The 12,589-nt window shown below is 41.5% G+C and overlaps 2 protein-coding genes across 2 annotated transcripts; one reads left to right on the top strand and one right to left on the bottom strand.

Moving 5' to 3' along the window:
• Positions 1-969: 969 nt before the first annotated feature.
• On the bottom strand, positions 970-1,859 carry tmem126a (transmembrane protein 126A). The gene has a single exon (XM_082505148.1). It carries the CDS (start codon positions 1,697-1,699, stop codon positions 1,082-1,084), a length of 618 nt encoding a protein of 205 aa, XP_082361274.1. The 5' UTR covers positions 1,700-1,859; the 3' UTR covers positions 970-1,081.
• A 2,647-nt stretch (positions 1,860-4,506) lies between these two features.
• Positions 4,507-12,317, top strand: LOC309719730 (dual specificity protein kinase CLK4-like). The gene is made up of 13 exons (XM_082556059.1): positions 4,507-4,647; positions 5,806-5,966; positions 8,477-8,714; positions 9,375-9,471; positions 9,780-9,846; positions 9,960-10,076; positions 10,175-10,341; positions 10,450-10,544; positions 10,637-10,766; positions 10,853-10,935; positions 11,021-11,100; positions 11,237-11,327; positions 11,548-12,317. Exons 2-13 carry the CDS (start codon positions 5,806-5,808, stop codon positions 11,746-11,748), a joined length of 1,527 nt encoding a protein of 508 aa, XP_082412185.1. The 5' UTR covers positions 4,507-4,647; the 3' UTR covers positions 11,749-12,317.
• Positions 12,318-12,589: the final 272 nt, after the last annotated feature.

The raw sequence follows: 12,589 nt of genomic DNA, 5'->3' as shown, positions 1-12,589 counted from the left end.
ATGTCCTACAAGATTTCACCCTCAAATGAAACTTAAAATTACATTTTGCGTTACTAAATTTCTGAGGCAGCCACACGTCAATGTTTAGTTTGACAAGGAAGAGAACTGCATACTTTAAATGGTGAACTCCTGTGACTAAAAATGATAAAATGTGTATTTTGGCTTTCAGATTTATTTAGTCTAAGAGGAAAATCACATTTTTCTATTAACTGCGTGCATATGCATGTTAGTGGTTAAGGTATCTCAAAGAGAAACAGGGGTACTATTCACTCATAACATGGCTGTAACAGTTGACTTTGTAAACTCATGGAGCAGCAGTATCTACCCACTAAAAATAGGAAAGTGAGCATGAATAATACATCGCTAAGCTGATAATGGCCTGTCATAGATTAACAAGTATCTGCTAATATGCAAACTTATTTTTAGCCATTCTTGTCAGTGGATTGATGAACTTGTGCCATTCTTATGCCATGACAAGGCAACCGTCTGTCCACGACTCACAAGCAATGCTTCTACACTATTGGTCACAATTTAATAAAATTTACACACGATCAGTCTTCAGCCAAACTGTACTCGAGGTCAAGGTCACATTTGTCATGTTACAGGCAATAACCTGTTTTTTGTGGTGGGTTGTGAGACAGATACGCTACTACGTCATTGATTCACTGGTTTATAGAACCTAATATAGAAAGCCCAGAATGTAGTAAACCAGAAATGGTGCCACCAGAGTTTATCAGATCACCACTAGTCTTGTGGTTTAAATGTAGAATCATTAGAACATCTCAGAGCCGTACAAAGCTCAATGTTTTCAAGTGTAATAAGAGAGACATATAGAAAATCTGCACACGTAATTAAGTAATTAAATAGCTACTCAACTGGTTCAGCTCTAATTTTAAAGAACATATATTGGGTAGTGCAAACATAACAATTTATCTATTCTTGGCGAACCAGAAAAGATTTCAGAACAGATACGTCAAATACATTTATTTCCACGATGACAATCTCAGGCATTGGGATATACCATGTAAAACAGTGATCAAGATCATTGCAAATGAATGTGTTTATTTATAGTTCAGTGCATTTAGTCTTTGAGTTCTTCTCCACCTGGGCCAAATGTTATCGCGGCCAGTTTGGTATATGTCTCATAGTGCCTGGATCCCAGGTAGGTGCCGAAGAAGGCTTGGAGGACTAAAACTGCCCTCATCCTCCTCAAGACCGGTCTGGAGATCTCCACACAGTAGCGGATCATATTGCCCTTCTCTGGCATCGGAGCTGTACTGTACCTGGAAGCAAGGCCAATATTCATAGGTAACGCCAGGAGGATGGGGTACACCCCACCACCGATCACACCAACAACTGCACCTCGTATTATGGAGCACATGGGACAGTTGAGGTCACCGGACAGGAGCGGGTTGGACACGGTTGCGCTGTACAGGGCGCATGTTGTCAGGAAGGGCAGCACGGCCATGGGCAGGCTGGAGGTGATGGGCGCCTGTCTGACGTTCAGAGCTCTGCGATACAAGCTGTTGGATATGAGTCCCGCAAGTCCGGCGTTTCCCCCCAGATACAAGGGTCCGTAGCTGAAGACTTTCTGATCAATGTCAGGCAACCTCTCGAAGTTCTGCAACAGCATTTCAGCAATCACCGCTTTTGTCAGCCCATTTCCAGAGGTGCTCTTCTTCTGAGGATTTTCCGACATGTTCACAGCGTGTTGGAATCAAGCCGGTTTACAGCCAGAAAACCTTTGGATAATTCAGATGTTCACTGTAAGCAAGGTGCTTTCAGGAAACAAGACAGGGCGCAGACATGTCTTACCCACAATTCAAAGCGCCGATGTGAGTATTTGTGCCCTGAACGCAACCTGCCAGGCAGGGTTGAGCCTAGGACAAAACAATGAGCTTGGATTTCAACATATAAACGATCACGTTCAGTGTTTTCACTCGGATGTTTTTGTCCCAGAACCCTGTCCCAGAATATTCCTGTCATATGGGGAAAGTATTTTCCCATAACACACACAACAGTAATACTGCTCATTTCCACTCAGAGTGCGGAGAGGAGCGAAGAGGATCTATTTATTATGTTTGAAAAAGCACAAAAACAATAATAAAACGGAGTGGTAATACTTACGTTCAGCATTGGATTGGATGATGGGGTGGGTGCAGTTTTCTCTGGGGTGGGCTGCCCCGGACTCTGTGGGGCTGGGCGGTGCTGCTGCTGCGGGCCCCGGTCCGGATGGGCCTGGGCCCCCTTGCCCTGGTGGGTTCCAGAGTGTGGGGGTGCCTACTGGGGTCAGCGGGGGAGCTGGCCCCAGGGAGGGGCCGCTTGCCCCTCCCTTTCTTCCCTCCCCATCCTCAGCTGCCTCCCTATTCCCGCTCTACCACACCCACCCACACATGTTTGGGGAGTGTGACTGTCTGTGCAGTGTCTATTTGTGTCTGTCTACACGTTGGGTGAGTGCCGAGTATTTGGTTGTGTATATGGGGTGGGAATGCACGTTTGTGTCCGCGTGCGCCTGTTCATCTGTGTCTATATGTCAGGTTGGGTCTTAGACTCAACCTCTCTGGGTACATCTCAGGCCCTCCAAAGTACAGAGGCCTATCTCCCCTCACCACACTCCCTGCCGGTGGCTGATGCCCTCAGACGTTGGTGTGTTGGTGGTCCAGTGTGGTGGACTGGGGCTGGGCGCTGGGCGCGGAGCCCGCGGGCACGCCAATGCAACCCCCTCTGGCCTCTGCTCTGTAGCTGCGGGGTGACCTCTCGTTTGGGGCTCTACTCAGCTCTTCCCAGGAGGGTGGCACGGTTCCCCCCCTTTTAGTGGTCCTCCTCGGGTCCTCGTACTCTGGGGCCTCTGGATATCTGGGGCCTGCTTCATGCCCTAGGGGACGGGGCTATGGCTCCCCACACTCCCTAGCAGATCGTTACATGGAGAAACCTTTGGAATACAAGCATGCTGATCCACACAGGTATGCACACAGGTGTACACACGGGTGTTCACAGACGTGGACTACACCTTTCTTGGCTGCTGCCTCAAAGCACATTGTGCGCTGTCTATCTTGCGTGCTGCACAATATCGTTTAATATTTAGTATCTATTGTTATCTACTGCTAGCTAGTTTATTGTGATGGTGCTGTTTTTATTATGTTGCTCTTTTTTTGTTTGCTTTCTCTTCTGTTTTTTTTTTTTCCATACAGGTGATCCAGGCGTTTTGTTTGTTTTTCTTTCTTCCTTCCCCCCTTTCTCACCGTCTCTTCTCCCCTCTGGTTTTCTTTCTCTCCCTCTCTTTCTTTCATTCTTTCTCCATGTCCTATCGCCCAGTCATGTCTGTCATGTTTGTAGCAACCCAAAATAAAATAAATACATAATCATAATAAAGGTCAATCAAATGGACCAATATGGCAAGGCCATGATGATCCACTTGGTAAAATAAATCCGCTTGGCATCTTTCTCGGGCTTAAGACAACAATTCTGATGGCTATAGATTCAAACGGGACACAAAACCCCCCCCAAAAAAACCACAAAAAAAAACCCCACTTACGTTCAGCATAAAAACAGAAATGAAAAAAGTATATATGGGTATATAACATTTGAAAGATGCTGTGTTTTTTCCTACTGCAATGTCAAAATAAAATTATTTTCTAGTAAGTAAGGCAAGATACTAAAAACACCATGAAATAGCTGTTTATTATTTAACATTGGATTCTTTAAGTAATACAATTATTATGATCATAAAAAATGTTTTGTTTAGTTCAGGAAAACTAATTCGTTGTGGGCCGTCTGAAAGACTCAGCGTAGAACAACAAGTCCCAGAAGGCATTGCGATAGGCGTCGTTATTGTGCATTGCGTCATGGAATGTGTTTTAGAAAGTTCCATCGGATTCTACGGAAGGTCGCCATTTTTGAAGACGGCTGTACGGTCCGTTTTTCCGCTTTCTTTTTTTCCTCAGATATTTTTATTAAAGTTTCTGCATCCATTTTTACAAAAGACAAATTGAACAATATGCCTTTTTCTTTTTGAAGAACATAAAACAATATGAAACATACACTCCCACCTCATAATTATATTAGTACCAGTGGGTGTACAAAAAGAAAAAAGAAAGGGTCCAATCTAATAATACGAATAGTGAACCCTGGAGTACAAGATAACAGTTCCTGAGTGTACAAGAGAGATGTGGAGAGTTTCAGAGCCCACACCCCCACACAGACACAGAAAAAACAAAACACACAAACCAAGAAAAAAACCCCCCACAAACATAATGAGTGGTCAGCTTAGTTGTAGAGATAAGTCAAATCTGTAAGAGAAAAGAAATATGTATAAAGTAGGTAAGTAAATGCCATCATAAGGCGCAGGCACAAGAGAGTCCATATACTTAAACATCTTACTTAAACATAAGATAAAATAAAATAGAATAAAGTCTGAGGGCCGTCTGAAAGACTCAGCGTAGAACAACAAGTCCCAGAAGACATTGCGATAGGCGTCGTTATTGTGCATTGCGTCATGGAATGTGTTTTAGAAAGTTCCATCGGATTCTACGGAAGGTCGCCATTTTTGAAGACGGCTGGACGGTCCGTTTTTCCGCTTTCTTTGTTCGTATATTTCCACACAGCCGCAAAAGTATCGGCTTTCTAACTTGTAACTGTGAAATAAAGGTAAGACGAATTCCCCTGTCTCTGAAAATTACTAATTTGGTCCGGTTTTTTCAGTCATTGGGCATCTTTACTGCTGGCGTTTGCTCATGAGCTTCAAGAGTCGACGCCTTGCTAACATGGTAGTTGCGTGTCTGATTATTACCTTCCACCTCCTCGGAAATGTTATAACTGGCTGAACAGAATATGATGCGCTGCTTTCTACAATGTTAGTCATTCTTAAGTACGATCAGATAATCATGTAATGTTTGTTTCAATGAAATTAGCCTGCTAAAGTACCATTCGCGGTGGTTTAAGTACTCGACGTGTACATAACAAGCTAACTGCAGCTAACAGCTACCGTGTGCTTTATCCCTACACTGCTAAGCAGTTTTACACAAGCAATAAGCAAAAGCTTCAGATTGTGTTTGACTGAAAGTTCTTACAGTTTGTGCAAATACAAGCGGAGAAGCGCAGGTGGTAGATGGACAACATGGAGCCCTTAAAGGCCCTTTGCGGTTACCGGGTCAAAACGTCGACCATACGTCCACGTTAGGCCTCATAACTTGTTTGTTGGGGCTTTGCAGTTGTATTAATGCGTCTTTACCTAGCAAACATAACATATTATGAAATATTTGATATCTTAAACTAGGCTAAATTTAGTTTTCTTATTGTCCATTTACCTGTTTTGTCTTTTACCCCGAACAGCTTGCGTAAAATGTGGCTATAATAGTCACAAAGCCTCGTGTCCTATGATCAGATTGCTAATGTGGCTGTTGTTGTGGGTAGGGTGTTACATGAGCAGAACAAAAAAGTTTAATAACTGTAAGCTGAATTCAGAACATATTCAAATAATTTTCTATAAATGAAATTCCTATTAAGGTTCTAAAATGTTAAATCTATGTTAATGATTTCAGCATTATTTGCTTAGTCATTAGTGCTTGCATTTCAGCTACAATTTAAATTTCTTCATTCACGTGTAATGCAGGGTATTGGATCTCTGCCAGTAGGATAAGGGCTCTTTCTAGGAAGCTGTTTATCCTGTAGCTGAGTAGGATGCAGTTCACTAGATGATAAATAATCAGATTTAACACTTTCTGAAGTTTCAGTAGACTTTAGTTCTACCCAATTGACATGTTTTGTTTTCCTTTTTTAAAATTATCTACCCATCATGTCTTCCAGATGCGCCACTCAAAGCGAATGCGCTCCCCTGGCATCTGGCTCGATGAGTACAGCTGGGAAGAGAGGATGGAGTGTCGTAAGCGAAAGAGGCAAGATTCACACAGCAGCGAAAGAGAAAACAAATCTCGAAGAACTCACCGACACCACAAGACCTACGAGGGGTAAATATATGTCAGCATTTATAGGATACCTATTCAAATTCTGAGCTTGTGTTTAGGGTTTATGTCAGCTTAATGTGGAACTGTTTGACTATAACATGTCTTGGAGGTCCAATAGTGTTGTTTTTTTTCATTTACTAGTATCCCACATATTTCAAACAATCATTAAACCCAGTGAAACTGATACTGTTATTCTGCATAACTGCATTTAAATTGGTTTACCTGTCAATTGTGTCAAATATTAGCAACAAAAGGTGTAGCTAATGTTTGGTATGATAGGTTTAGTTGGGTCAGACACCCAATATGAGTAAAATCCGTAATACATTACTTCACTTGTGAACAAAGTTCATGTTGGAAAGACTTGTAAAGACAAAATAATCCCCTGCAGAAGGTCATCAGACTGGATGTTATTGTTTTGAGAGACCTCTAGTGGCAGAAGTTATGTTTTGTGGAAAGGCTGTTTGTATAATCTGGCATTGCATGATTGCAACAGTTGATAGCAAATTTTTGATATCTTTAAAACATTCAGTGGTCTTTAAAAAACAAATTGAACATAGAACCAAATATACAGCTCCTGAACCTTGAAGCTCGATCAGCAGGAATGCCAAAAATACCAGTACATACCTTGGCACAAAAAATGCTAGTTGTTACAGTGTTACACTGGGGAAAAACTGTTAACTGTGCAAATAAACTGTAATTTAAAAAATAAAAATGAATGTACCTTCAACCAGTACTTAATGAGTCAATTTGTGCCGCTTAGAGAAGCACAAAAACACGATATGGGGCAAGTAACCAATAATGGCCTGCTCAATGTGGCTGATGCAGTATATTTACAAACCATTAAAGGTTTTTCCTGCATTTCCAAATAAAAGGGTGTCCATCAGAGGTTTTCTCCTTCCACCAATATGATATATAAATTCATTCTTTTATCAAATGGCTCTAAATACCAGGACTACTTGGCAGTATGTGGACAAATCGTGCTTATGTGTAGAAACCCCTAAAGGCCCATAAATTGGTATTAATCTATATTGGTTTATTTTTTCATAACGGACAAATATATTTTTGTAATGCTGTAAGTCTTCACTGTCTCTGTAATTGCTGGTAGAGAGGAGTAGGTGCTGAGCTGCATGCATACTGAATGTATTGTACACAGGATTTTTTTCATTTTATTTTTTTTTACAGCTTACGTTAATCAAACTTGAGCCAATTTGAATGAAAGCCTGCAATGGTGTCTGCTTCAATCTAGAGCTGGAAGTAATGGTTGGCATATTGCGTTAGAAGCCCTGTAAGCTCTTGTTTTGATGAGCATGGGAGTTGGTGTTGACTGTGGGTGGAGTACTTGAAGGTGACTTGTTACAGACAGGTTTATTTACTTTGCCCTGCTTGTTCAGCTTGTTGGAACACACTGGGTCCTTTGTCTTGTACAGGCATACTCCATAATACAAATGGATAATGAGCACTTATGTAAACCTTAAACTCAATGTTCATTTACTTAATGTGTTCACCAAGGTTGTGTCCACCAAGGTCATGTTTACTGCGTTTCAACCTTCATGGACAGTGTGTGACACTCTAAATGTGCACGTTAAACTGTCAGTATTCTTTTCTTTTTCTTTTTTTTCCTTTCAATAACACAAAACTCAAAGTAAAGTGGGTTGGAGACTTGTTTTGCTGTTCCCAGCTTTTTGTGAGTATGCTTGAGGATTCATAAGGTTACATTAGATGTTTTCCAGATCTACTCTAATTTTAATTCTGTAGAGAGGCAGACTTCATTTGGAAGACACTTGACACCACCAGGGTGCTAAGGCTCTAAAGGTTTCTTGGTCTTTTTTAGATACTTAGGTGCTAAAATCACATGCTAGGTGGGAGTTTGCGCCAAGTTACTGGAAACTTTCAGCCTTATTGAGGAAATGGCGAGTAAGGTAGTGTATATGCAAGTAAACAATTATGCAAGGAATAAATGGAATTTTCCTAACACTCAATTTTCTATTGGCTCAAATGGTACCATGAAGGTGTTGACTACCAGCTTCCAAGATGCACAGGTGTGGAATCGCAGATTATATTTCGCACCATCAACTATCAATGTTTTGCACTTGAACTCTGCCAATGTGGCTCTCTGTCAAGGTGAATGCTTTATTAAGAGGACATGCCTTGGGCTGCCAATGAAAAGCTGTATAAATGTTAAAAAAATGCCCAGAAGTGTGGTGTTACATGTTGCTTTGCCAACTTGCAAATGGGGTATTTCTGTTGAATCTATAAATAAATTTGTTTTCTTTAGTTGAACCCCTTATTGAACAGGATGTGGGGTGTTTGGTGGCTGTAAACCAGTAGGTTGCTAATTCCAAATGTTACATAAAAGGCTCCTGGATAGAGTGTCAGGCGATAAGCGTATCATTAGCACTCTCACATCCAGTCTTCAGTTTAGAGCTTGATCACAAACAAGGAGCTGGACTGTTCTTACCTGAGCCCTTATGCGTGCTTTTCATCTGTTTGTGTTCTCGTTTGTTTGACTGCAGGCACTACCTAGAGACCCGTAATCTGAACCAGAGACTGGACTCTCGAGAAAGGGACCATAGCTGGGACATGGCCTGTGACGAGGACAGCCATGAAAGCAACTGCAAGGAGAGAGACCGCGATTGGCACCACTACAGCAAGTCCTCTGCACGTAGCAATCGCAGCAGGCGAAGCAGCCGTAGCCGTAGGCACCGCGATAGAAGGCGCCGGCGGAGCCACTCTCGCCACATGTCCTCTTCGGTACGGGAACCTCCTTCTCCTCTCTACCCCCGCCCCTTCCTATCTATACCACCAAGATGAAAGGATCATTACCACTGGTGTTTAGCCAATGCTTAACACCCATTTCTTTGTCTTTCTGTATCTGTGCGTGTGTCCTACTCCTTACTATTAAGCATGATTTCCAGTAATGAAACGTTTGGGGGGGGGGACTCGGGAAGTAATGGATTGTGAGTGTAGTTTTGCAAGAGAAAAGTGGACTCATTATTTGTTGCTGTGATCATAGTGGGCAGTCATTTGACGTGATGGTAAATGGTAAAGCTTTATCCGAAGAGTTAAAAAGAGCTACATGTAGAAAGACTGTAATCAAGTTTAGTTTTTTTTTCTGTACTACTTTGAGAAAGTCTCTCATCTGTAAATCTTGTTGCCATGTTTTTCTTCTGTAACACACACTATGTGGTGGCTGCCGCCCAATTTCTCTGACGGGGCTGAATTTGAATTTGGCTGCTCCGTCCTTCCGTCCATTCGCCTGATGGTGTTACTGAACGGGCTGAATCTATCCACCCCTACAACTCCCCCCCCTTGGTCCGGTTGAATGAATGGCGATGTCGCATTGTGGTGGCCTGGTGCTGGCTGGCTGATGGGTTATTGGTGTGATGGCGGATTGCGGCGGTTCCGGTGCAGAGGAGGAGCCATCACCGCAGGAAAAGATCCAGGAGTTTTGAGGATGATGACGAGGGTCACCTCATCTATCACAGTGGAGACATGCTAAGAGCGAGATGTATAGAATTATATACCTTTTCTTTCTACTGTTGTTCACACTTTGTCTCTTTCACTCTCTTGTTGTCTGGTTTTTATTTCCAAACATTAATTTAGAGGCTGAAATATTTCGTCCAGTAGACTTACATTTTTGGTTTAGACATTGATTGTCAGTGTTACATTTACTGCTGAGTTTATTGCCAGTCTTAAGAAGACTTTTACTGTAGTGTAGCTAAACAGAGCAATATAACATCAGGCAGTGAACCACCAAAAGGTCAGTTTTCTACTGTCATTGCTAAGTGTCTAACTTCTACTCTTTATTTTCTGTAGATGAGATTGTGTGTACTCTAGGAGAGGGAGCCTTTGGGAGAGTCGCTGAGTGCATTGATCATTCAAAGTAAGTACTATCAGGAAAGAAAAGGAAAAATGTTCCTGTTAATGTAATGTGGTCATTTACTGCTGTATGCTTTTAGGTTTAAATATAAAGTCTTGTATTTCCTTTTGTTTCAGTGATGGGGCTCGAGTGGCTCTGAAGATCATTAAAAATATAGACCGCTACCGAGAGGCAGCTCTGTCTGAGGTAGAGGTCCTTAAACAGCTGAATTCCCTCGACACTGATAGGCGATAGTAAGTTATTATCACACAGCGATGACAACATACTAAGATTTATATAGCTCTACATGCTGTGTATATTAACATCTTCTCTTCCTTCCTTTCCCATTAAGTGCTTGTGTTCATATGCTGGACTGGTTTGACTTTAACGGTCACATTTGTATTGCTTTTGAGCTGCTTGGGCTCAGTACATACGATTTCCTCAAGGAAAACAACTTCCAACCTTTCCCCATTGACCACATCAGACGCATGGCCTACCAGATTATTCGAGCTGTGCAATGTAAGTAATGAATACTTGCTCTGTTTGTGTGCAGAAAGCTCAGCAAGTTAACATAAAAGATCGGGGTTAAAATTGTTTTGTTTTTTAAAATGTGATCTTGTCTTTCAGTTCTGCATAAGAACAAGCTGACGCACACAGACTTGAAGCCTGAGAATATTCTCTTCATAGAGTCAGAATATGATATGGAGTACAATCGTGAAATGGTAAGGTTTTGTTGATATCAAGTACTGGTAAAAGGTGAAATATTGTATGTGGGAGCAGCTGTGGGAGCTTTACGGTTGTATTTTGTTCTCAGAAAAGAGATGAACGAACGTTGAGGAATCCAGATGTGAAAATTGTTGACTTTGGTAACGCCACATATGACCACGAGCATCATACCTCTGTGGTGTCAACACGTCACTACCGTGCTCCTGAAGTTATTTTAGGTAAGTAGCTGTTTTTAAAGCACCGTGCTGAAGCTTGAGACAACCCCTGGGGTGGTGACTAAACGATTTTACATGGTGTCCTTCAGATCTAGGGTGGGATCATTCCTGCGATGTCTGGAGTGTAGGCTGCATACTCATTGAGTATTATCTAGGAAGTACTCTTTTCCAGGTAGGTAACAGTACATGGCAGATACACAATCCTGCTATTTGGCATGCCATTGAACTAATTCAGGTCATATTGTTTCCTCATTCAGACACATGACAGCAAAGAGCATCTTGCTATGATGGAGCGAGTCCTGGGCCCCATTCCTACAAACCTCCTGGAGAAAACAAAGTAAGGGTTGATTGAAAAAGCTGTTTGTTAAAATTACTTACTTAGAACTAGAAATTATATAAATTTTGATTATGCATGTTTATATACAGAATTGACAATGTGGAATGAATTGACTTTAAAAACAAATGTTCTGCAGAAAACGGCGATATGTTCACAGGAACAAGCTGGATTGGGATGTACATAGCTCTGCTGGGAGATATGTCAAGAAACACTGCAAACCCCTCAAGGTAAGAATAACTGATGGAGAAGACCGTAAGTCAGAGGTGGAGACGTGTTTTTATCGAAAAATGTTAAAATCAACTTTCTCGGTTCTGTCAAATTATCCCGATTGTGCTCTTTAACTTGGAAAATATTGGTTGTTGTAAAGCAATAAACAATGGCTTTAGTAACAAACCCATAGAAACTGATTAACAGTTGTCATTGTTTTTGTTTTTTTTATGTCATCAGCATTACATGATGTCAAAGCGCGAAGACCACCAGCAGCTTTTTGACCTGATAGAGAAGATGATGGAGTATGACCCAGCTAAGCGCCTCAGTCTTGAGCAAGCCCTCCGACACCCCTTCTTCGCATGCTACCACAAGAGCAGGGGCAGAAGCAGGCGCAGTAGCAGTAATAATAGCAACAGCAGCAAAAAAGACAGCTCCTGAACCTGTAGACATCTGGCATGTGACCTCAGTTAGTCTGGCTGTCTCAGGCCAGTCTCCACTTCCTGCCTCTCTGGGAGAGGTGTAGATAAACTGACTGTATCAGTCCACTGCCCCACTACACTGTGTCCTGCCCTGAAAACTGTTTCGTCTCATTTGTTAACCAATTATATTCATATAGATGACATTTGTGATGTAATGAACCCACCATAGTTGATATCTATTTATTTGCTCATGTAATTTAAATTGTATTTTCTGAACATGTACGGGAAGAACTTTTTTTTTTTTTTTTTGAAGTCCAGATTTGTCAGTGTTCTCTCTTTGCAATGGGATATAGGTCATTGGTGAATGAACAGATTGAGAATCTCTTAATCATTAAGTGTCTTGAGTAATTTATTTAGGGTTGATGTTTAAAAAAATAAAATAAAACACACAACTATTGGGGCAGAAAATCCTTGTACATAGTACTAAGCTTGTTTTTTGTTTTGTAGTTTTTGTTTCGTTTTTTTTTCCCACTGAATGGTTATGTAAATTTTTGTGAAATACATTTTCAATAAACAGATCACAAACTATTGAGTTTGGATTTGTACATGGGTTGCAGTAGTTGCCTATGTCCTCATGATGGCGCCAAACAGCTAAAATACTGAAAATTTTAAACAGTCTGAGGCCATTATTACTAGAGCTCGTTGTAGCAGCTTGAGCTGAACTAGAGCCTCGTGTCCGTCTTAGCGCGATGTCCTACTAATAAAAGGGGGGAATATTAAGTGAAGATTGTTCGAGGATTTCAGCCTGTCTGTGTGACCTAACCCTGATCACTGTCAGACTTACAGGATCAACTTACATC

This window comes from Aulonocara stuartgranti (genome assembly GCF_965226115.1).
Source record: "Aulonocara stuartgranti genome assembly, chromosome: 2".
NCBI classification, from domain to species: Eukaryota; Metazoa; Chordata; class Actinopteri; order Cichliformes; family Cichlidae; genus Aulonocara; species Aulonocara stuartgranti.
The sequence above is the reverse complement of the archived record's forward strand: the minus strand, read 5'-3'. Positions and strand labels throughout refer to the sequence as shown.

What these genes read in the sequence shown, in the direction of transcription:
- LOC309719730 (XM_082556059.1), top strand. Translation starts at nt 5,806, where the DNA reads ATGCGCCACTCAAAGCGAATGCGCTCCCCTGGCATCTGGCTCGATGAG. An exon ending in GAGTGCATTGATCATTCAAA is followed by an intron (nt 9,847 to 9,959) that starts GTAAGTACTATC and finishes CTTTTGTTTCAG; the next exon opens with TGATGGGGCTCGAGTGGCTC. An exon ending in CTCGACACTGATAGGCGATA is followed by an intron (nt 10,077 to 10,174) that starts GTAAGTTATTAT and finishes TTTCCCATTAAG; the next exon opens with TGCTTGTGTTCATATGCTGG.
- tmem126a (XM_082505148.1), bottom strand. Translation starts at nt 1,699, where the DNA reads ATGTCGGAAAATCCTCAGAAGAAGAGCACCTCTGGAAATGGGCTGACA.